General features: G+C 38.0%; 1 protein-coding gene across 1 annotated transcript in view; it reads left to right on the forward strand.

Annotated features, from left to right (window-relative positions):
• Positions 1–25,988, forward strand: part of LOC149278831 (protein-glutamine gamma-glutamyltransferase E-like) — a 51,801-nt gene extending 25,813 nt beyond the window's left edge. The window contains exons 11-13 of the mRNA XM_089501711.1: positions 29–186; positions 23,192–23,325; positions 25,835–25,988. Of these exons, the coding sequence (XP_089357837.1) occupies positions 29–186; positions 23,192–23,325; positions 25,835–25,988 (446 nt within the window). The remainder of the gene's footprint in view (positions 1–28; positions 187–23,191; positions 23,326–25,834) is intronic.
• Positions 25,989–26,945: the final 957 nt, after the last annotated feature.

Genomic DNA, 26,945 nt, shown 5'->3' on the forward strand with positions numbered 1-26,945 from the left:
CAAGTATTTTGCTTCTTTTATTCCCCAGAGAAGAATGTACCGCTAACAGTTTCCTATTCTCAGTACAAAAATGCCATCACACCTGACAACATGATACAGCTGGTGGCGGTGTGTGAAGATGAGAAAGGAGGGAGGCTATTGGTAGATGCAGTAGTCACCCTAAAGAGCCCACCTTTACTGATACAGGTACCTGTTGTATTGGCATTCATGACAAGACAAATAATCAAATGTAAACAGCATACTCACAGTCTTCTGTATCAACGGCGAGGCTCAATTTGATGGGTTTGTTTTTTTTCCCAAACCTAAATTTAATGCTATGTTACAGTATGAACTGTAGTCTCATTAGCATTAAAATACTACAAATGAGGTTATTTCTGATGACCTTCTGGCTATGTATAAAATGCCTTATTTATTATTAAGAATATGCTTTAAAGTTGAAACAGAAAAGGCATCACAGGAAGAAATATAGATTTTTACCATACTGGTGTAGTAAAGTCTGCACAGTACATTCTGTGTCTTATTTTTACAATAAATCTCCATCTACTGAACTAGAATTCACTATTTAGGAGTAATGCGTGATTATCTGGCAAATATCACTTGCTAAATGATTTACTGAGAATGAGAACGTTACAATGAAAAATATGTAAAACCAAACTATTGCTGTTGAGTTGTACTTAGAAGTAATTTTTGCTTTTGTGACCATAAAATATTCATCATATAGAGAACCCACATTAACCTAGCAGGGACGTCTCTTCACTGTTTAGCAACCAGAAATACTCAATCTTTTGAAATGCACACATCATTTATAATGTTTTCTTCCTCCAGATCACTGGGCAACCCGCTTTAAACAAGCCATTTACTGTTGATATTATATTTTCCAACCCAATTTCCGAGGACGTTGCAAACAGCCGGCTAATAGTAGAAGGTAGTGGGCTGCTGAAACAGCCACTTACAATTAAGTAAGTATCTTTTTCCCCTCATTCTCAATCAGCCAATCAACATATTTGGATCCTGATCAAAGTAGCTACTGAACACTGTCAGAAATGTATGATGCTTTTTTTTATATGAGAAGTTTGTTCACAGTCGCTTGACATAACAGTAAATTTATTTCTGAAACGTCCTTGTGTCCCCATGAACCACTAGACTGAGGGCTGACCCTAATGACCAGAATTTCTTGTGATTCTTACCCTGTGTTTTTTAAACCATGATGTTTTCCATATTAGGTACACCTGTATAAGCTATATATTGTTTTATTCAGAAGCAGGGGCTTCTAAAATCATAGAAATCCACAAAGCATACTCGTTTTTTAAGGGAAATTTGTAGACAAAAAAAAAACACAAACCCTATACTAAAAATAGAGTAATTTTTGCAATTTTACTTAGAATTTCTTCTACACAGCAGGTGCCACAGCAGAACAAACTAATTTATGTTCAGCAACATCCCCTGATTACAGCAATACCTGACACGGTGCCATCACTGGATCGTTATAAAGATTTGACTTTCATTTTTTCATTTATAAATATGTTTTGTTTTTGGTTTTTTTGGAAAGGAGAGAAATTTTGTTTCTCCTTCTCTTCCCTCTGATCTCTTCTGTGCTGATTAATAGCACTGCATTGATGTGTCGCAATGTGTGTTAACTGCCACATGGGGAAGCCATCAGAGATCCCTGTGGGGTCTATTCTGTCTTCCAGTGACCTTCCACTGGATGTCTGCATTGAAGAGAATGCCCACACATGTGGACAGAAATGTCTATTGTAATAGTGTATCTACACAAGATCTGCAGGAAGCTAGAGATGCTGCCTTTTGTGACAGGGGGGATCCAGGCTGTCATTAGACAGCCTGATCTCATGTGAAGCAGAAGGGATGTATCTCTCCCACTAGAATAAAGTAACAACATGCAAGTCCTAAGGGGCATCTTGCTACTTTTTGTATGGCTGTACCTGTACATCTACAGTATAGGGCCATTAGGGAGTTAAAAGAGAGTGCTATATATTAACTGAAGATATAATCCTATGTTCTAGGAGCCCTAGCTAGGATGAATTTAGAAGCTTTTAATATGGATTAATTGTACACAAAATAGAAGGGTGAAGTGATGCCTCAATGTTTAATGTGTGAGAAGCAAAAAAAAAATACATATGATAAATAATGAATGTCATTGATGGTCAATGCCAAATTTAGTTTTCGTTTTCTTTTTTTCCAGTGCACCACCTCTGAAACCCAACCAGAGATCAGTAACTGAGTTTCAAATCTTCCCGTACCGAACTGGCGAGAGAAGTCTCATGGTGGATTTCTCATCAGATAAATTTTCTGATGTGAAGGCATACCAGACAGTCAATGTAGCCTCAACTTAGTAAATTCAAGTCAATAAAAAAAAAGAAAGAATTATAAAAGCAAATCATGACTGATTCAGTTCCCAAAGAAAACAAAAGTATGAGTTATGCCATCAGCACATGCAAACATACCATTTACAAATACATCAAATAAAAATGTATAACAATAAAAACATTAGTGGTCTGGCTTTGTTTTTATGATCAGACACTATCAAATTCACTGCAAGAGAAGGGGTGGGTATATAAGGTCTGCTTTGAATTCTGAATTTTAATTCATATAACATGCACTCTCAGTACTCTGAAATGAAGCAATTCGGCATTGGTCTCCAACTATATGGTGTAAGAACACTCAGCAGGCCAGTTTTTGAGAATTGTGATTACAGATGGTTCAGCCAGCTGCTATTTCCAACATCCACCTGGGAATTAATGAAAAACCTGTACTGATGTACATGGGAGGTTGATTTGAAGGCCATGGCTATGTGGCTAAGAAAATGGAAACATATTAGAGTTTCAAGCACACGGCTTAACACTAATAAACAAAGGGGTAAAAAGTTTAAGTAGCATTAGCACCATGCCTGGGAACATTCCAGGTCTGCTAATGTGGATGTTCACATTTCCTCTCCATATGACACTTGTGAAGAAGTAGATTTTAGCCAGGTAAATCGGTTTAGCAGGGAAGCTCCTAGTTACAAATGAGAGACAATTGGACAGCAGTGAAAGCCATTCTCATCACTTACATATAAAGAGGATTGTTTCAGAGAACAGGTAAACTGACTCTATTCTCAGGTACATCCAGAGAGTTCTCAGGTGATCAATAACATTCAGAGACTGGAGTCAGTTGTAGGTACAAGCAAAAATCTTAAAAAAGAATATATTTGGAGCTCAATGATTGTCTGAATATATTCATTACCCAAACAACAAGCGCCACTTTTTATATTATGAATGTTGAAGAGGGCCTGAGAAATTACCTAAAACAATGCAATATGTTTGGTAAAATCATGATAAATAATTAGGACAATCACAATTTTGATGTTTCTTAAGAATACATTTGTATTGACTTTTCTCACTGACGCTAACGATTTCCTGACTTGCGGTCAGATTCAAGTAAAATTCTCATAGGAGGCACACCACGCTACAGGGCTGGACTTTCAAAAGGTAGAAAAACACATGATGCATGGTTGGATCTACAGAAAGTAAAATCTCTGGGGTCTGTTGGCATCATCAAAGTGTGTGTGGTCCTACTCTGACATATCAGTAAAAAGAGTTACTCAGGGTCATAAGAAAAAATTTAGGGATCAATTTAACATTTCTGGCTGCTCCAGCACTTCATTCACATACAGATTTATACACAATGCAGACATATGACCCCTTTAACCAGGGACACTTATGAAGAATGTATCAGACAGCATCAGTAAGGCACTAGGCCTAGGCAGGCAGACACATCCAGGCAGTGGCGTCTCCAGCTTTCATATTTAGGAGGGCACATGGGGGGACAGGGACCAACGTATGGGAGGGCAATTATAAAACCATACATATACACTATATATGTGTATATATACAGTATCTCACAAAAGTGAGTACACCCCTCACTTTTCATGTGACAACACTGAAGAAATGATACTCTGTGACAATGTTAAATAATGAGTGTACAGCCTGTATAACAGTGTACATTTCCTTTCCCCTCAAAATAGCTCAACACACAGTCATTAATGTATAAACCTTGTCAACAAAAGTGAGTACACCCCTAAGCAGAAATGTCCAAATTGGGCCCAATTAGCCATTTCCCCTCCCCAGTGTCACGTGACTCGTTAGTGTTATAAGGTCTCAGGGGTGAATGAGGAGCAGGTGTGTTAAATTTGGTGTTATCACGCTCACACTCTCTCATACTGGTCACTGGAAGTTCAACATGGCACCTCATGGCAAAGAACTCTCTGAGGATCTGAAAAAAATAATTTTTGCTCTACATAAAGATGGCCTGGGCTATAAGAAGATTGCCAAGACCCTGAAACTGAGCTGCAGCACGGTGGGCAAGACCATGAGGTGCCATGTTGAACTTCCAGTGACCAGTATGAGAGAGTGTGAGATCGATAAAACCATTTTATTCTGTGTGCTCAAAGTCTTCTCCAAACTCACCTGCAAAGCCCTGTGTTTAAGGGTAAACCTCATTCTATCTATGTGATCTATGTTCTCTCATTGTTCTCTCTCTTGTCACTGTTTACATCTATTCTCTCCGTTCAGTGACCTGTTTACATTTTTAGTCATTTTCTAAATATCTTAACGTATTCCCTTAATACCAGCAATGCTGTATTGATCTATATGTTTTAGGAACCTGAAGCCTGCAAATATACTATTTGACACTGGGAGACATTTGAAGATAACAGACTTCAGACTTGTCGCAGAAAACATCATCGGGTATACAAAGGCTACAGGAATAACTGGGACCTTGCCCCAGAGGTGAGAATGTATACAGTTTGTATTTTGCTGTAGGATTGTACTGTATGCTTGAAAGTTTTCATGAGATATTGAACTCAGTTTAAATATGTAATATTTATTACTCATCAGCACCAGGCATAATTTGTCATGGAATCAGACTGTTGGGGATTAAAGTATGAAAGTAAAAATTAAGTACACAGCGACTGCTTGTGTCTCCTACCTTCCCAAGGTAATGGAGATGAAAGGACAAACATCATCCTGATAAGGCCCCAAGACTGATTGACCACGTTCTAAAGAGTATAGGCGTGCAGGGCCCTCTTCAGCCTTCTGCTCTCGATGAGGAATCTCTCTCTGACACATTGTATATTAAGCTGTCTTTGCACAGATCTAGAGGAGCACCCGAAAAGACAACTACAATATTCAGAATTGTAACTGTAAACTCACAATATCAAAATTATTAACCCCTTGATGACAATTGCCGGTCCGGGCACGTCACGGAAAAAGATGTCGTTAACGACAAATGACGTGCCAGGACCGTCATTTGTTAAAACGGGTAAAAAAAAATTGATCCGTGATCGATTTTTTTACCCAAATGGCGTTGCTGTAATGCCTCGACCTCGAGGCATTCAGCAACGCCATGATCCGAATCAGGGGCCATGTCTATCACTATCACAAAGTTTGACAAAGACTGGTGGTAGATATGGTGCATGGAAAGAGTTAAAATACTAGCATTTGAAATACCCTGGGGTGTCTAGTTTTCAAAAATATATGGCTTTATTGGGCATACTGAAATGGCCCGGCTCAAAGATGTACCAAATAGGGCATGGGCAGTGGATCCCCAAATGCCAAAGTTCAACATTGAAAATGCGCATGCCCCAAATGTGGCCCTTTTGCCCCCAAACAGCCAGGCAATATCGTTCATGTGGGGTATCACCGCGCTCAGGAGATGTTGCTGAACACATATTGGGGTGTTTTGTGATAGTGACATATACGAGAACTTTTTAATTCAAACCTGAAGTAAAATGTGTGTGACAAAACAAATGCAAAAAAATTACTACCACAAAGTTTGACAAAGACTGGTGGTAGATATGGTGCATGGAAAGAGTTAAAATACTAGCATTTGAAATACCCTGTGGGGTGTCTAGTTTTCAAAAATATATGGCTTTATTGGGCATACTGAAATGGCCCGGCTCAAAGATGTGCCAAATAGGGCATGTGCAGTGGATCCCCAAATGCCAAAGTTCAACATTGAAAATGCGCATGCCCCAAATGTGGCCCTTTTGCCCCCAAACACCCAGGCAAAATCATTCATGTGAGGTATCGCTGTACTCAGGAGATGTTGCTAAACACATATTGGGGTGTTTTATGATAGTGACATATACCAGAACCTGTTTATTCATACCTAAAGTAAAGTGTGTGAAAAAACAAATGCAAAAAAAATGACTACCATAAAGTTAGACAAAGGCTGATGGTAGAATTAGTGCTTGGAAAGGGTTAAAATACTAGCACTTGGAATACCCTGGGCTGTCTAGTTTTCACAAATATATGACTTGATGGGGTAAATTGCATTGGCCGGCTTCAAAGATACCCGAAATGGCACATTTGGAAAAAATGGCTTTGAAATAGCAAAACGCTACCTGTACTTTTTGCCCCATAATGTGTAGAAAAAAGCAAAAAAACATAAAAACATTGGTATTTCTAAACTCAGGACAAATAGTAGAATCTATTTAGCAGGTTTTTTCATTACCTTTTATAGATGAGTAAAAGATTTTTCAACTAAAAGTTAGAAACAGTCATTTTTTTCTAAATTTTTCACCATATTTTATACTTTTTTTAATAGTAAATAATATGATACAATCAAAACAATGTCATCTAAAGAAAGCCCTTCTTGTCCTGAAAAAAACAATATCTAATGTGTGTGGGTTCAGTAAACGGGAAAGAAGAAAATTACAACTAAACACGAGCAGCGCAAAAATGTTAAAACGGCCATTGTCACGAAGGGTACAAAAAGTAAAATCAGCCTTTGTCACGAAGGGGTTAATGAATGGAAAAAACTCACAAAATAACAAAAAGGAGTCTAAAAGAATCTGAGACAACCATTCTTAGATAAAAATATCCAATTTTTGGTTCATGTTTATCCTTAATGGTATTGATCATGGCACTAAAAATATCTTCATATGTTTTCCTCTTCAGGGTGGATACTTTAATTGATCTTCCGGATCTCATTTAACCCCTTCGTAACAATGGCTGATTTTATTTTTTGTACCCTTCGGGACAAAAGCTGTTTTAACATTTCTGCAGTGCTCAAGGTTAGCTGTAATTTTCTTCTTTCTCGTTTACTGTACCCACACAAATGATATATTGTTTTTCTTCATTATTTTGATCATATTTTGAGAAAAAAGGGACTTTTTCTGACTAACTTGAAAAAAGTATTTGCTCATCTACAAAAGCTAATGAAACATGCTAAATAGATTCTACTATTTGTACTGAGTTTAGTAATACCCAATGTTTTTTTGGGGGGGGGTTTGGGGTTTTTTTTTGGCTTTTTGCACGTTATAGGGCTATAACTACAAGGAGCACATTGCTATTTCAAAATCATTTTTTCAAATATGGTCATTCTGCCTCTATGTCCTATTAGGGACATCTTTAAAGCAGGTCATGTCAACTTACCCTTATCAAAGCATATATGTTTAAAAACTACACAGGGTATTTCAAATTCTGGTAGTGTAACCTTTTCCATGGACTAATTTTACCAGCAGCCTTTGTCAAAAATAGTGGTTTGGTTTTTTTTACACACATTGTACTTTGGGTATAAATTTACTGCTCCTGGACTATGTCTTTGTCAAACAACACAACGATATATGTTCAGCAACATCTCTTGAGTACAGTTATATCACCCATGCATGGGTTTGTCGGGTTATTTGGGAGGTAAAAGGCCACCTTTGTGAGGTGTACATTTTTTTTGTAATTTGGACATCTGGCCAGTCTGTGCCCATGTGGTATTTTTGGGATCTTTGAACCCGGCCAATTTCATCTACCCCATCAAATCATAATTTTTTTTAAACTAGACACCCCATGGGCATTTAACATTCCAGTATTTTAACTCTTTTCATTTTTGTGAAGATATAGCACTAATTTTAGGACCTGCTCATAAAGATAAACTTTTTTATATTTTGTTTTTTTTTTACTTTTTTGACATTTTGTTGGAACTGGAAGATTCCCCTGATGGTGACAGCAGTGGGGAATTATTTTTACATGTTACTAAATTTTTAACACACTGAACAAGAAACTACAGAAAAACAGTAAATTTTTTAAAAATAGAAATACATTTACGTAACATATATATAATAGTAGTACATAATAATTTAAGTATAGGGCAGTTGAAAAAAACATCTAGGAAGAACAGTGCTTTTAAGCCACTAGGCTACATTACTGAGTAATATCGAAGGACAACAAATGCATCCACTCTATAAAATAACTTGCTGTCCATGTGAAGGACATGTTAAACCTGCTTGACTGGTCCCACAAAATGGAAAGGATATGACTTACGTACCTCTTATTAAAATAAAAGCTATTCATTCATGAACATCAGCTGTTACTATGCTTAATATAGCAGGAATGTACAGCAGGTGTTGTCATATTTTGGCATGGTTGACCTGGTAAATATAACAACATAGCTGCAGATAATTTTTAATTGTGTTTTTTTATACATACATTTTTATTTTTGGGCATTATAGTGTGAGATTTGTTTAATGTTAAATAAAGTCAGATTTGTACAAACTCAACAATCAAGATGGTATACTGTGATGGGAACCATGATAAAGAAATAAGAGTTGGGTGCAATCCATCTCTTGCATCCCCAAAGCTGCCACTATTATCCCTCTTTATATTTGTTTGGATTTACACACCCGAGGTCCTATAAATCATTTTACATATATATTTGCCTTACTCGTCCTCTGATAATCATACCTACTATAATGCAGTAAACAAGGTTATCCAGGATTCTTCAACCAACCAAGCCACCATGTATTTTGGTGAAGCACTGCTCACTGTAACCTCTCATTCTCTGTTGATCACTCTTAGACTATTATTTCTTTTTATGCGTTTGCGATGTGTCGGCAAATTACTTGTGCCATTTTGTTAAGTCTTCTCCACTTATGTTTCTTAAAAATTAGAAGGATTCCTTGTAAACAGGGATGTCCTCAATGCAATGCAGCTACTGGAACAGGAAACAGAATCTCTAAACAAGAGTTTCTTAAAATAATTCAAACAAAGTACTAGCAATAACTGAGTTTTTCTTTCATGTATCTTCAATATTATTTTTTGGATTATGAAAATAGACTTTAAAATGAGTTATTCTTATAGCCAGAATTTAAATATTGTAGCAATCAGAGACCCCCTGTTGGGTAAAAGTATCAGAGACTGAGAAACTGTCTGTAGAATATAGGCAGTTTAATGCCAGCATAGAAAAGAGACTCCACACCAGAAATTAGGTAGTAGGTTTGTTTATTACACTTCTGTGGATCACTCCATGAAGCTACCTTGCCAGACTTAACCAACCACCATTCATTTTATTATATATTGCCATATTCATAAAAAAACTCCATACATTCATGCACATGATTGCTAAAACCATGCATGAATACGCACACTCTAACATGATATGCTGACATACACACTGACATATACACTCACTGGCCACCTTATTAGGTACACCTTGCTAGTACCCGGTTGGACCTCCTTTTGCCTTCAGAATTGCCTTCATTTTATTTGATATGGACATGATGGCATCATGCAGTTGCCGCAGATTTGTTGGCTGCACATCCATGATGCGAATCTCCCACCACATCCCAAAGGTACTCTATTGGATTGAGATCTGGTAATTGTGGAGGCCATTGGAATATAGTGAACTCATTGTCATGTTCAAGAAACCAGATGGGAATGATGTGAGCTTTGTGACATGTGCACATGGGTACACTGTGGTCATAAAGGGATGGACATGGTCAGCAACAATACTCAGGTAGACTGTCGTGTTAAAACGATGCTCAATTGGTACTAAGGGGCCCAAAGTGTGCCATGAAAATGTCCACACACCATTACATCACCACCACCAGCCTGAACCGTTGCTACAAGGCAGGATGGATCCATGCTTTCATGTTGTTTACGCCAAAGTCTGACCCTGCCATCTGAATGTTGCAGCTGGAATCAAGACTCATCAGACCAGGCAACGTTCTTCCAGTCTCCCATTGTCCAATTTTGGTGAGGCTGTACGAATTATAGCCTCAGTTTCCTGTTCTTAGCAGACAAGAGCGGCACATGGTGTGGTCTTCTGCTGCTGTAGCCCATCTGCTTCAAGGATTGACGTGTTGTGCAATCCTTGGTTGTAAGGAGTGGTTATTGTTGCGTTTCTGTCATCTCGAACAAGTCTGCCCAGTCTCCACCCAACTGCCGCACACTGGATATTTTCTCTTTTTCGGACCATTCTCTGTAAACCCTACAGATGGTTGCGTGTGAAAATCCCAGTAGATCAGCAGTTTCTGAAATACTCAGACCAGCCTGTCTGGCACCAACAACCATGCCACGTTCAAACTCACTTAAATTCCCTTTCTTCCCCAATCAGATGCTCGGTTTGAACTTCAGCAAGTTGTCTTGACCACGTCTACATGCCTTAATGCATTGAGTTGGTATCATGTGATTGGCTGATTAGCTATTTGTGTTAACAAGCAATTGAATAGTGGCCAGTGAGTGTGTATTGAGAGAGGGAGACATAGAGAGAGACAGACAGACAGAGTATTCAGGTCCCTGTTGAGCCTAAACTCCCTCTAGTCTGTAAACTCCTTTAAGCAGGGTTCTCCTCATCTGTTCTTCTGTAAGTCCAATTGTTATGGTATATACTACTTGTTATGTCCTGTCTACCCATTGTACAGCGCTACAGAATATGATGGCGCTATATAAAACAATAAATAATAGTAATAACTCACAGGGGCGCTATACAAACACACACACATACATAAATATACATACATAAAATATTCACACGAACTCTAATACTATGCACAAACACTGACTCTGACATATACTCTGATTCTAACAATACAGTTTACATACACACACACACACACTACTCCCCCTCCCTTCCCCACTCCTTCTTATCTTGCAGACACCGTCTCCATATCAGCTCACACTCTCACTGTGCACAGTGCTAGATTAAGGGATTAGCCGGTTTGAAGCAAAACGTAAAGACAAAACACTTAAAAATACGGTAATACTTTTAAAGTATCTAATTGGCCCTTGTGATGTATGTGTAGGGGCTTTTTCCAACTCTCATCTGCACAGATATGGCAGCAAGTGTTTCCCTCATCTTCCTGTGTGACTTTGATGTCACAATCATGCTGTGTAGGACATGAAAATGACGGAACGTTTATGCCACTGCAGCTACAGTTATAGCCTCTCTCTACCATTTCCTGTGTTTCATTCCTATGAAAAAGTTTATTTTTCTCTAAATACAGTGAAAAAAAACAATACATCACACTAATAACAATCAATGTGAATTTCAATAGAATTTACCATGATTATTCTGCACCTTTCGTTGGAAACGCATAAGCCTTAAGGTGGTATCTTTTTATGGAAAATTCAGTTTGTCCCAACCCCAAATCATTTGTTTCATACAGAGGGCTATCCAAGGAATAAAAACAACATCAATATGTAATGAGATAAGTGGAATTTCATACAGAAAACTTGATACCTTAATTAAAATATTGTTTTCAAATACATTGGTCAGAATTAAGAATATCTATTTGAAAAGCATTGGTACCACTGTGGATAGTATTTTGATGCCACATTTTAGTGAAAATGGAACTTGGCTCAACCCAAAGTTAGTTGTATCTTATAGAGGGCTACCCAAGATAGATAACAGTTGCAATACTTACTACTTAATCAATGTGAATTATGGTAAAATTCACACTGGATTTTATTAGTCTCACAGAAACAAGATGGAATACAGTCATCAAAAACCAAGGACAAAACAACATAGTATGTAATATAAACATCCAATGTGCAGCTCTGATGAACTGTCTTATTCATAACCAAGTCATTCATGAACACTAATTAACAACTTGTCATTCAAACTTAATATTATCACATATGTATAATATGAAAGCATATAATTTACATGATGTACAGTTTAATTTACATATGCCAAAGATCACAATGGCAACTCTCAGTTGGAGGTCACGTCTATATCAATGACCCATCTTTAGGAAAACAAACTCCAAATGAGCATTGGCGAGCCATGCTCTTTCAACGACACATAAAACCATGAATGTCCCTTGCCATATATTTTTTAACCCTTCATTCCATCATAATTACATCAGAGCTGGGATCTCCATCCCAGGTATGAAAACAATTTTTTTTTAGTTATCCACCCTGCCCCATGCCAACCTGGATGTTCCATACCCAGCATCATTCAATATAAAAATAATAAGTGTACAGGCGTCACACTGAAAGCTTAGAAAGCTGACCACTAAACAGGTCAGAACATGCCATCCCGCATAGCAGGCAAATGCCCAGTGGGCCACGGACTGACAGTGGTCTATACGCTCCGGTGGCAGATTAGGTGCTGCAGTATGCAGCCGCCATCTGGATAAGCCCACACAGAGCGAGTATAAACGTGTGGTCACACTTACATTGTTTGGCTGATGCCAATTTTAAAGTGCTAGGTAATTCCTAGTAAATAATCGTGATAATAAAAAACAATATATGCTTTTTAAATATCATAAAACAAGATTAGTTGGTGTTAGTGATGATCATATGAAAGATTTCTATTGTAAAACCTGTCTAAAGAGCGTGTATCTGGTTTTTCAAATAGTGTAAGTGCAAGAATGGGAATTGCCATGCCCTTGGAATTAACTTGGTTACCATTTTGAACATGTGGGGAATGTAATAAAGGAAGATTATACAAAGGGATGTTTAAAAAATGGATGTCTCGAAAGAAGATGCAAATGACAGTACATCAGCTCAATGGAAGAGTTTCTACACATTCTATGCACATCACATACATTGTGTTGTAAATTGTAATACTTTTTAAAAGGCTCTACTTCAAATAGCTATCCAGTAAAAACACTATAAGCAGTCCATATGCAGATCACGGTGTACTGTATGAATATTATTATAGGTTTGATGTGTCGTGCAAAGTTTTATGGACAATGATTTCAGTTGGGAAGGACGAGGGAATTGTTTTCCTTCAATTATCCATTTATATATATATAATACAGCCATGAAATTAATGATAGTCAAGTGTAGTTGATCGTGTGTTGCTATGATTCATTCGCAATTTTACAAGAACATATCCTTTGCACGAATTTGATACAATTTATTCCTGAGAGTAAGAAAATATAGCTACAAAGAAAATGGAATCTTTAGTCAAGGTATATACCTTATAATGGGCTAATGTAGAAAGATATGTGAAGTGACACAAGCTTTCAGGACCTCATATGTACGTACTTTTGATCCATCTTTTTGATGGGATATGCCATCTTCTCAACAGAAGAGCAATATAAGTGCAGATCTCTTAATGCAAATATCTTGAAATCTGAGAAGGCATATATATATATATATATATATATATATATATATATACTGTACATATCCATCTATTGAGTATACGTATGTTTTGTGGCACTAACAATTCTCTAAGAATATGTATTGAAAATTGGATCCAATGTCATATATACACAAGCTCAGGAGTATATATATATATATATATATATATATATATTGTGAGATTGTGAACCCCAGGGAGATGATTAGCATGGCATCTGAGTACAGCTGCTATGCAGATTATACATATGGGGTGGAGCAATTGGAGAGCAGGGTGGGCCAATGCGCCATTCCCCCATTCTGTGGAAAATCCATGCCGGCTTATCCAGGAGGCTAGAAGTCTGCAGGATCCAGTACAGGATTTCTATGAGGCCGGCATCAGGCACAGGTGCTGGGCATTAAAAACCCCTGGAGCCTGATACTCAGAGAGACTGTTGGGGAAGAGGAAGTTTTCCCTGAGCTCCCAGGGCAAGGAGAGGCCCTGCACAAGAGGACCATCCCAGAGCCAAGTGAGGCAATACCTGCCTGGACATTTTGTGTGCTGTCTGGGGGAGGTTTTCCAGAGCCTGGTGTAGCTGGGTCTGGCTGGGAGGTTGAGGTAGTGGGTGATTAGGCTGGTCAGTCAGGACCAGCATAGTTTAGTTAGAGAGGGCTCCAATTGGGAGCTAGGTTTTGTTTTTATGATTTGGTTTTGGGGTTTGAGCGATTAAAAATAAAGCACTGTTTTGCTTCAAACTGTTCTTCCTGACTCTGATTGCCCTAGAGGACTGTGCTTAAGACCCCTAACTGTGATGTTTATGGCCCTTGTGCTACAGGGTTTGTCACAATATATATATATATATATATATATATATATATATATATATATACACAAGCTCAGATGTGAAAGCCTATCTATTGGCTCATCTACAAGAAGATTCCTAACATCCTCAAAGTTTTCTGAACCATAGTACTGTAGGCAAGATGTCTATCCTGAAATGTGGAGGACGGAGTATGTACAGGGCTCAGAAAAAATGCAATGGATAAAGGGAATCAAAAACTTTGCTTAGCACAAGCTTACATGTCAATAGCCAATATTTCCTCCACCTTAGTCTGCTGGGATGGGGCCAGAACAAATTCTCCAACAAGTTGAATGAAATCCCATGCCATTCGATACATATTCAGGCATGGGACTCTCTACTGCATCTTTCAGAATCAATCTCAGTGCCATTCAAATTAGATAATATAGTTGGACACATCTTGCATTCGAGTTGGCCTTAAAAAAAGGCACCTTTTAATTCATGAACAGTGGTTACAACCTGTCATCCATACCTACCTAAACCATTTTAATGCCTCTTTTCTGCCAATTATTTTAGAGTTGGCCTTTTTAGTTCATAGAGTTTAGACTATCACTCACAGCTTTAATACTCCCTTTATATCAGATTTCAGGGTGTTTTTTTTTACTTTTGACAAAACAATCTGTGAATAATCATACCAATCCATAAAATAGGAAATTAACATAGTTGGTATACACATGACGGGAAAAATCCACTCATCTACTCTTTGTCCTAACTGGCCCACTGGGGAAAAAAAGACTTTAAGTGTGCAGATGTGTGCGCATCGGCTGGCAACAGACATCTCATTGTCAACAAGGGCAGTCTAAGCAGTCAAAACTCAAGTGTCTACAGTTCTCAAAAGCTCGGCATATGTCGCGTCCAGTCCCAGCAGGAGGTATGGTGTACACCAACATATGCTCACATGAACTGCTGCAGCCTCATGCCCTTGGCTGGCAAACATTCTCAAAATGTTCTTGAGAGTACATGGAACAAGGGTAGGCATATGGAGTGGGTAGGGTTTTTATTAAGCTAGAGGGGGCTTGGGTAAAGTTACATGGCGCATCTTTAACATGTGTCACCATGCTGCTGTACTGAGTATCAGCAGTGTAAGCCAAGCTTGGCACAAGGGAACACTCAATACAGAAGGTAATTCTGGTAGGAGTAAAGGATCAGTAGATATGGGTATGCCCTTCCATGGAAGGATGGAATATTGGAGAAGGTTATTAGGTTAAACGTGTGGCTGACATGATGTGTGTATGTTTGGCAGAGGTTGGCTTGGCTGAGAGTAGTTGTGAATGAAAAGAGTTGAAGGTGAAAGGTGTGGATGTTGAGTGCTTAGGACAATAGTTATGGTGCCGCCAGGGCCGGCCCTACAATGGAGCCGACTGGGGCAATTGCCCCAGGCGGCACTTCAGAAGGGGCGGCACTTTGCCGCCCCAAGCGTTTTTTTTTTTGTTTTTTTTGAAGCGGAGGAGAGAGAGAGGGGCACCGAGTGGTTTTCGCTTACCCGCTCGGCGCCCCTCTCTCCTCTGCGGCGAGTTTCCCTGTTCGGTCTCTGTGCCGGCTTGTAATGCAGAGCGCCGGAAGTGACGTGAATTTCCGGCGCTCAGCATTACAAGCCGGCACCGTGGCAGCACAGGGAGACTCGCCGCAGGACTGTTTAAAGGCAAGTACCGGTGGGGGGGGTAGATAATGCCGCCCCCCCCCGGCGTCGGGGGGGGCGGCATTTTAAACTTCGCCCCAGGCGGCGTTAAGTCTTCGGCCGGCTCTGGGTGCCGCACAGTGGCAGCAGAGTTATGATATGTAAACAAGCCTAATGTGGCTTGAGTGAGTCTAGGGTTAGTGGTACCTGAGTGGAATATTTCTTTGGCCCTCACCCTTAACTAATAAAAAAAAAAAGCACACACTATTAATTAGCATTAATACTGTTATATTAAAACATAGTATAAAACAAGTAATTTTAGGCAAAATAAAAAGGTATCAACCAATTTTGCTACTGCAAATATCACAGATATAAAAGCAATGCTCTTGTTCACAGGTTCGGATATATTATTATTGAATAAATAGAGAAATATAAAATAATGAATTGATTAAAAAAATAGGCGCTGATGTTACATTGTGACTCATTCTGCTTTGTTTTTATCTTTCCATGTTGCTTGGAGCTGTTTCAAATAGGTGTTCCCAAGAAGACAAAGGTACAATTCATACCAGAAAGAAAAACAAAGTGTATATGTGATTCACTGAGTGTTAGTAATCTATCAGAGGTGATGTGAGTGCAGAGAAAGCACCACGCATGGGCACTTCTAGGTAGTCAGAGAACAGGACTTTCTTATTAATACATCAGGGTCATATTCATTCAGAAATGAGACTTGCCCTTTGGACACGCAGGATGTAAATATACTGTATATGAGATCAGTGTAGTGACAGGGCTCGAAACAATTCTATATTATCTTTAGTTTCTTTAGATTATCTCATGGGAGTTATCTAAGAAATAGGAGAAGTTTATTCTTCTTACACAGAGTATGTCAAAATAGAATGAAATCTGGCAGCTAGTAAGAGGCATTTGGCTCATCCTCTAGAGTATAAGCTTCCGAGCAGGGCCCTCTTTACCTAATGTCTGTCAATTTTAGTTTTGAATATATGTATTCTGTAAATTGTTGGTGATATATAAATCATAATATTAATAATAATAATAATGTAGTCTGCTTGTTTATATCTTGTTACTGCCTCGAGCATCATTTTGTCATATACATGACATCTCTGTACTGGCCATGTACTGTACTGGACAGGTCAATGCACACCCAATCCAAGCAGCTCAAGTTTATTTTTCTGGGTTGACATCTTCATTAAAGTCATTGAAGTCAGTGAAAACTGAAACTTAAGAAACTTCAAAACTGGTAGACGCTTGGATCTGACACAAGTTAAATTCAAGTGTATCGCCAATGCACCCAAACCCTTCCAGAGTTTTCTGGTAACCGTACTTAAAGCTTGTTAAAACGAGAAGCCCCTCTCCTTCTTAGAGGTCATAATATTCTTGCCAATGATTGGTTGCATGAAGCAGCAAATGAATGGCAGGGAAGTGCTCAAATTGATATCAATACTAGCACTTTTCATACATGTGCATGGGATTCAGAACACCCTGCAGCATTCGCCAAATCAGAACTGGAGCTCACTGAATGCGAGTATAACACGTGATGGGGGATGTGTTCGGCCAAACAGATCTTCTGCTTGACATTTAGCTGGGAGTTGGGGAAGGGGCAAACACATATGGGGGGATTCTGCGGAATCGCTCCACACGTTTGCAAATGGGACAACATGTAAATTTAAAGGGACCTCTCTGCTATCACATGCATTGTGAATAACACCTAGATTGCAGAATTCTGATATTATACTGTACATTGTAATCATTTGGAACTTTACATATAAATCATCATACTAATAGGAATCTATCCCTCCCTTTGCTAAAAGGTCAGTTTCATGTCTTAGGTAACATATTGGTTTTAACAATGGCTATGTAAAAAATCGTGAACAATACCCTCTTGAGTCATTACTGGTGCCAGATAGATTTCTGGCGAACGAGCGATTGTAGCATTCTTTAACTCAGGCTCATATGGTGAGGTAAAATATGTCCAACCTACTCTGATTGAATTATTATTTAATGCTTTATTGTATTATTAAATACTTACACTCGCTGGCCACTTTATTAGGTACACCTGTTCAATTGCTTGTTAACACAATCACATGGCAGCAACTCAATGCATTTTGGCATGTAGACGTGGTCAAGACAACTTACTGAAATTCCAACCAAGCATCAGAATGGGGAAGAAAGAGGAATTAAGTGACTTTGAACGTGGCATGGTGGTTGTTGGTGCCAGGCGGGCTGGTCTGAGTATTTCAGAAACTGCTGATCTACTGGGATTTTCACGCACAACCATCTCTAAGGTTTACAGTGCATAGTCCAAAAAAGAGAAAATATCCAGTGAGCGGCAGTTGTGTGGATGAAAATGCCTTGTTAATGTCAGAGGTGAGAGGAAAATGGACAGACTGGGTCGAGATGACCAAGGTATGCAGAATACCATTTCTAACAAGACATCGAACCTTGAAGCAGATGGGCTAAAACAGCAGAAGACCACACCGGGTGCCACTCCTGTCAGATAAGAACGGGAAACTGGGGCTACAAATCGCACAGGCTCACCAAAATTGGAAAATGGAAGACTGGAAGAACGTTGCCTCATTTGATAAGTCTTGATTCCAGCTGCAGGGTCAGACTTTGGCATAAACAACATTAAAGCATGGATCCATCTTGACTTGTATCAATGGTCCAGGCTGCTGCTGCTGGTGGTGGTGTAATGGTGTGGGGGACATTTTCTTGGCACTTTTTGGGCCCTTTAGTACCAATTGAGCGTCGTTTAAATGTGACAGTATTGTTGCTGACTATGTCCATTCCTTTATGACCACAATGTTGACTCTGCTGTATTTAGGAGAATTTCTAACAAACACTCATGTAACATCCCTTTAAAATAGCATTTAACCTACTGAACATTTAAAACCATCTAAATACTCATTGGAAATGGCTTCCCTAGCAGCTATGGAAAAATATTAATCGTTCTCAGACCACTTGTGGATGATCTTCTGTGAAATTTAAAGAGACCTTACACTGTTGTGAACAAGGGTTATGTTGCGGTGTTGTTTTAAGTTTGCGTTTACATTGTTGAAAAGCTTTCGGCATGGGAGGGATTCAAATTCAGGGATCATCAAATTATTTTTAAATTAAATGTGTACTAGAGTTTCCGGTAAAACAGGGTGTGTTTTGTGTTGATGAAAGATGCCTAGCTCTGGATCCTGATTAGTAACGTGTCACTGATCACAGGAGACAGCAGAAGAGAAGCTCCCACAGAGGAATCTTAACCCTGTCTCCGAGAAGCTGATGTGGAAAAGGGTAAGTTGCACGGGGCAGCGATCACTTGCAGACTGAAGCATCTATTTTTGTGACCATTTTTGTTTACCAGCTAACTGTCCTAGATTTTTTGCTATTGTCTCTATGTTTGTCTCCCTGTGCCAGTAGCCTCTTTCCCAAGGATTTACATCCATGTTACCATACTCACATTGCATTTAATATTGCTTATCTGATGGAATTATCAACCTTTATTTTGAATTATGCTCTTTATTTGAAAACAAATATTGTGCCCTTAATTTGAGAAATAGTCATTACAATGTTTCACATTAATGTTATTTATGAGACAATTCATGAGATGCGCTAAGAATAGGTTTGAACATGTCTGGAATATAACATATTTCGGGATATAAAAACATGGTCAATTAGGTGTCCCCTGCAAATATTATGTGAAACAATATCTGTAAACCATACTAAGAATGAAGCTGCATTCCACTGTAAAAGAGTTCAATTTAGCAGGCGAATTGTCAAACAGCAATTTTAACTGTTCTGCTGGTAAAACACCAAGTACAGTCAGTGCACAATCGGAGCTATATGTGTTGATGACTTTTTACTGTTAAAGTTCATAAGTAATTATTTGTATTTCTTCTATGGGCAGGTATGTTTCTATCTCAGTCGAACATACCTGTCAAACTCAGTATTTCATCACCAAGGAGATTCTTTATCGATGACAGATACTGTTTTGTTTATATAAGAATAATATAAACAGACGCCTTTCATTTACAGAAATTATTTTGTTTTCCAATATAATTATAAAATGTGCACATTTACTATTTTCTGTTGAAAAATAACATTGTAGTTGGGACAAATTTAAACAGTATAGATCAGAAACAAAGTTGTGAAATTCTTACATTTTAAGGCAATCCCATGCTACAATACATTTTGTAACAGTTGTATTTCTTAAAGTGTTTTATTTGCGTGAGAGTATGTACTTGCACATTTTAAAGATAGGGAGGGTATATTATGCACAAAAAACCTATGCATGTTAAAAAGTTAAAAAGACTACAAGAATAACCTGAATTAAAAGCACAATGGACCATCGCTCTTGGCAACACCTAAAGATACCTACCCATCAGAACAAAGGTGGAACTAAGAAAACGTGTGCTGAAACTGTGGAGATGAGAGGACCCACATTAAGACAACCACATTTTTTAAAGAATACTTAAAACTTAAAGTTGTATCATTTGACCAGAGTTGTCACAGCTCTGTCTTTCCCGTCAGGTCAGAATCTGGATATTTGGATAAAGCATTAAGCCCTACCTACCCACACAAATGAATAGTCTTACGATAACTTGCATCTTTTGGGATTTAAAGCAACACAAGATTATTTTCTAAAAACAAATTTACATTTAGACTTTAGTGCGTTACTGGGAATAGATATCAACTAGGCATAGAAGTCTCAATCAGAAGACGAACTAAGCAGGACATCTGCTCATCCTAACTTCCTTAAAGAGTTGGTGCTAGAAGAACATGCAGTGACAAGCAGTAGGCTGACCTGAACCCATAAACGATACGCAGTCCACACAAATATAATTAATAATCAACAAAAAAAATAATAATAGCTTGTGCTTAAATATAAGGCACAGTACTGATGCACATGGTGCTACAGTCACCATAGCAACCAATGAAATGTTTAATATTTGTCAGCACTCATTGAGGGGGGTATATTTCTGATGTCATGTGACTACTTTTCTACATTCTTATTGTCTTATTTGAGTAGTATGGTTATCAGTTAATGTGAAACTATAATTTAAGTATTATCATAGTTAAATGATTCAAACCTGATTGTTTCAGTTTATTACACCCGCTGTTAGCGAGTCGGTGTGACTTAACTTCTTTGTTTTTCTCCGACAGATTACCCTTTAAAATCATCTCTTCAAGCTGGTTTTGATATTGTCGTAATTATGTCTGAAATGTCGCCTGTTTCCCAAGTCTGCATTCCCCTCAACAGCGAGACAAATATATCAGGGGCATTTAAACTGGTTGGCACACGGGCTGTTGGTAAAGATGTGAATCTTATTCTATTGATTACAAACCCAGCAAATGACTCAAAGGATATCACTACTAAAATCAGAGCTTACTCAATCCTATACACTAAGAAGGAGATGTATGAGATCTTAAATGAATGCAGAAAAGACCATCTTAAATGCAGTGAAGGTAATTGAAATGTTTTGTTGGGTTTTTTTGCTTGTATTTTATTTTTATTTTATTTTTATTTTTTTAACAAAAACAGCTTGCTTAAAAAGTTGTGATAAAGCCCCCCTGATCACACCTCTATACACACCACCTAAATTAAATGTTAGGAGGTATGCATTTCTTATTCAACTAAAAATGCCAAGGATACCTTTCTCCATTTTAATAGGTTTTGCAGTCTTCCCACCCCCAACAATTTACTTTTCTACAAAGCGCAAAACTAATGTCGCACTTACATGGATACCCAGCTTCAGAATTCTGTAGGACTTTTTCATCTTGTCAGATATAGCTTCAGTATCAATGACCTTTCTATTGCTCTAATGCACCCTTTATCCTCTTTCTAGTGAAGGGGATTCCAATTAGGATAACGTACACCCAGTATGAAGATCGTCTGACAGCAGACAACATGATAGAAGTGACTGCTGTATGTTCCTGTGAACAAACAAATGAGACTGTGATTGTCCAAACCAGCATAGTACTGGATAATCCAACATTTGAAATAAAGGTAGTGTTTAAATCTGTATTTTACATCATGGGTTTTTTTTTACTTGCTTTTCCACTCTGTGAAGCCCTCCATTGGCTCCCTTGTACCTCAAAAAGAAATTCAAAGTACTTCTAGTGACTTTCAAAGCCCTTCATAATACTGCCCCCATACATTTCTGCCTTCATAGCAAAATACTCTTCTACTCGATCTCTAGGTTGTTGCTGTGGGCTAAGGTTTTTCTCCTTGCTTATCTTCTCTTCATTCTTGCGCTTACAAGACTTCACTCATGCTGCCTCACACCTCTGGAACTCACTTCCACTAACCAACCTCCAGCTTTCACCCTTCTCAACATTTAAGAACAATCTCAAAACCTACTTTATAAGAAAAGTGTTCCATCTGTGCAGCTAGAAAATAAGACAGGATCTTCTCTGTGCACTAATTTAAATTACTTACCAAGAAAGATCTCAAAGAATATGTGGTGATGTCAACATAGATGAGTGTAAGGTTAGGCATTTGCAGAAAGAATGAGTCTCTATACGCTCTCAGTGCATATTATAGAGGAAATAAACCTCTAGGTTCTGCAAGTGTACAACAGAATGATATAGCATGTAGTACGTGCTCTTCTGCTAGACCACACAGAAGCTATTAGGATCGGCTTTCTCATTGGTATACTAGCCACTTGTCTATGGCACAACCTTTTACATGGGTATTTGCAGTAGGCTAAGGCACGTGAAAATTCCTTAAGACTGAAGAAGAGCTCCAGAAAGCAGGGCAGACTTTACATCGAAGGCACAGTAGAACATTTCGTCAATATCATCACACAGGGGATCAAGTGAAATCATGCAATTTTATTTCATGCAAGTTCTCACAAAGTGGAGAATGTGCTTACTCATAAGCATGATATTAGGCCTATGACTAAGAAGCACATAAGATGGGTCTTGTTTTGTTCAATTTGACAGATTGTGAGATGTTTTCTAATGTGAACAAACCCAGTTCTTTGTATGCTCTGCTCTGGTATATACATTCCAGCATAAGTCATGCTTCAGCCCTATGTTTACCCTAGAGAAAAAAAGGTTTCTTAAAAGGGATGTGGTACTAGTCCTGCCTGGGATCTAAATCTTGCCTTGATGACCAAATCACTAGAAACGGTTTTGAATATTGCATGTTAACCCATCGTTTCCTTTTATATTTCTTCCATTGGTTTCCACCTATGAACCCATTTGCGGCTTAAGGTCTGCAATAAATTTGCATTTACAGTTTTAACTTTAACTACTTTTACTACTTTAACTTTTATTCTTAGTAAATGCCACTCCTTTGTTAAATCTTTGCACTAATGTGCATCAAGACTTTAGTACAGGTTCTAACATTCTTGTCATTTCTGCAGGTTAAAGGGAAGGCCTACATAAACAAGCCTGTTACTGCAGAGGTGGTCTTCAAAAATCCGCTTAATGCAGAGCTGACCGACATAGTAGTGACCGCAGAAGGCAGCGGGTTAATCAAAGATCCTATTACAGCCAGGTAAGATTTTATAGAGCTTTCGGAATAAAGCTAAGTTTGTTGTGTTGATGCAATTCATGAGAACAAAAAATGTGCCTTTTCTAATTAGATCCCAAAAAGCGAGATTAATTCTTTAAATTGCTACAGTCCAATTAAAATAGGTTTCATGGAATATACTTTCCATACTAGGATACTGGCCTTTTCTCTGTTTTGAGGGAACACATTTATTTCACATGTTGCTGGCTAGAGTATGCAAAGGTCTGCCCCCTACAGGATGCAGGATGTATGAACTCACAGACGGGAATCCGTTACTGATTTGAAATGACCAATATGGCAATCCTAATACCCGCACATATACACTCTACCTCACACATGTATACTGTCCTCTACTTATACACATACATGTATATATATATATATATATATATATATATACACACACACACAGGGTTCCTACATTAGCTATTTTTTCACAACATATGTCATATTTGTAAAGAAATGTTAAAACATGTAAATAGATAAAACATTCTGGCCAATTATAGTACGTCGATACTTATATATCCAGAAATGACACTTGAGGGAGGAAGGAGCAGGGCAAAACCTGGGTTACCTATACCCATGGGATTTCACCACACTAACTAAGGGTTTTATGTTTATACTCAGTTGCATTCAGTTATTTTCACAACTTTCTTCTTAGTGCTTAAATATTACCAATGGTGGAAGATATGATGATATAGTCATTAGTTGTTATAGGTATAAGTTACCATAGCTGACAGGCGGTTAGAGTAGCCTTATTATCCAAAGTATTAAATGGGCCCAGTGTAATCTACTTGAACACTAAATAGAATCTGTGTCCCTTAAGTATTGTACACAATTTTTACATTATTAGGATATTTTAAGTTGTTTATTCCATTTAGACCATTTATTATCAAAATTAACTTTATTACCTAGCTGATATGATATTCCTTTTTCCATTTTGTATTGAAACCATATTTGGTTAGATACTTGTGACCATGATGGTACATCTTGCTGAAACCAGTACCTTGAAATTACTATTTTAGTGGCCATCAAGATATGTATCACTATAGTATCTTTTTCATATATAAAATCTTTGAAGATTAAAATGAAGAAGTGCCACATCTATTGCTGGACCTACCTCAACATCAAAAAAAAAAGACAGTTCATCAAACACCCTATTCCATAACGGTTTTAGGTATGAGCATTCCCACCATATATGCCTCGACCTTCCTTCCTGCAGATTACATCTCCAGCAGAGACTGAAATTATTTGGATTAATCCTATTCATAACCTTAGGAACCAGGTGCCATTGAATTACAATTTTATAGTGAAGTTCTATTATATTTAAACAATGAACCGATTTGTTAACTTCAGTGATAGATCCAAACCAATTTTCTATTGGAACTACTCTCCCTATTTCTTTCTCCCAGCTAAACCATGGTTTAGGTTTGGTCTCAGCTTCATTGAACCTAACTAGATCATAGCATCTGGAGGTTATCTTCTGTTTAGGTAAGGTATTAAATATCTTGTTTATTTCCCTACTGATTGGATCTTTACTCTCACCCAGTAAATTAAGGGAAACATAATGCTTAATCCTTAAATATGAAAAAAACTCTTGACGGAAGATGCAACTCTGATTGTATTTGTGGGAAAGGCTTAAACAACATATGTAATATTTGCATGTTACGGACCACCACCTATAACGTGCGTCCATGCATTATGAAAGATGATTTAATGAATACGTTCCTTCTTTGATTTTATATCCTACATACAAGAGGGAAGCACTTTATAGACCTGGGTGTTCAGCAATATGTAAACATTACATGAATCCTGGAAACAAAATGGCTGATATGGCAACATTAACACTTACAAATACCTTACTTATGTATCTCTAGTATAATATAATATATATATGTACTGTATATATGTATATATGTGTGTGTGTGTGCTGTTCATAGGCAGCAGTAACCAGAGACTCCTTATCTTTATTTTTATATAATTACCTCAGAAATGCTTTCTCACAGCAATTTCTTAAGACATACACCGGGCATTTACCTTCAGCAAATCCCAGTTTAACCAGGAAGGAGCAGCTTAAGGCTTTGGGAATGAATGTCTTTCATCACTATTATTATTGCACGACGCATTCTGGCAGTCACCTCATTCTGGAAGCTTCTTCACACAGTTCTCCTGATACTGTGCGACGGGAAGTGACATCACATCCTGGCAATCAGTACAGTGAGGGCAGAGGGAGAGCCCTGGCCTAATCCAGTACTGGATCCTAAATAGCCCTGCTCTACAGTTACCCCTAAATCACCCTTACTAGATAAACATAACACAGAAAACACAATTATGTTAGTGTGAATGCTTTTACCGCCCATAGGGGGCAGTGTCGGTGTTCTTGTCTGCAATGCATACAACATTTTAAAATATTCTCTGTAATAATCATGAAAATAAACTGCAAGTGGTAATGATTCTGATAAATATATATATATTTTTTGTCTTCTGGTTTTAGGGCCAACTGTGCAAAGCCAAAAGAGACCATCACGATCCCCATAACTATAACTCCATACAAATCAGGCACCAGACATCTACTTGTTGATCTAACGTGTAACAAGTTCATGAACGTTAAGGGTTACACCGAAGTTGAAGTGCTGGAAGCCGAGTAGTTTCGTTGTAACCATTGCTCACAATTTTTCTTTCATTGCAGCTGGTTGCAATACATTTATAGAAAGAGAATTTTAGGACATGCCCAAAAAGTAATCTTTTCTGTACTCTGCCAAAATAGTGGATTTACTGTACAACATTTTTTTTTTCTTGGCATTGGGATGTCAGCTTGAAACATAGTTTAAACTGTAAATGCTTGTTTTCTGTATTTTCATTTAGGGGTCTATTCACTGAGTTCCAGTATTAGGCCAACTCATTGCCAATTTCTTAAAGAACTATTATTTTTATTATCTTTTATTTGTATAGCACCAACAGTTTACTTAGCGCTTAATACAATACATGTATTCAAAGGGTATGACAAGACAAGAATTGACAGACTCAGACAAACCGATACATTAGGTGGAGAGAGCCCTGCTCGCAAGCGTATCGGTTCGTCTTATTCTGTCAATTCTTGTCTTATTGTATCCCTTATAGCTATAGCTGTCTTTGACTGACCGAAAAGGATGGCTAAATACCTTATAGGTTGCTCTGATTTTGGAAGTTTTTGTTTTGTTTTTTAATTTAACATAAAGCTACACATGGTATCTACAAAAAGGTTACATTTCCACCAAGACTGACCACCAGCCAGTACATCACAGATGAGTGCCCACCTGCTGAATACACATGGTCATATATCACATTTTTGCTTCAACCTTTACAAGATACAGAAATGCAGCGTGCCACAGCATATCCAACTTATTATATCAGCAACTTTAGCAGTATTAATAATTTGTAAGATGTTATTATAGCGCCTGAAAACAAACCCCTCCAAAACTCTTAGCAGTATTAACGGTGGAAGGCATTATGAGGCGCCAACCCACCAGGCATTCATTTATCTATTCTCATTTGTATGAGTGCCAGGGCTGGACAAGAATGGTCAATATATATTTATACATATGTGGTAGCCTATACAAGATCAA

Source organism: Sceloporus occidentalis, unplaced genomic scaffold (assembly GCF_023333645.1).
Source record: "Sceloporus occidentalis isolate IW3139 unplaced genomic scaffold, rSceOcc1.0.p SCAF_179, whole genome shotgun sequence".
Taxonomy (NCBI): domain Eukaryota; kingdom Metazoa; phylum Chordata; class Lepidosauria; order Squamata; family Phrynosomatidae; genus Sceloporus; species Sceloporus occidentalis.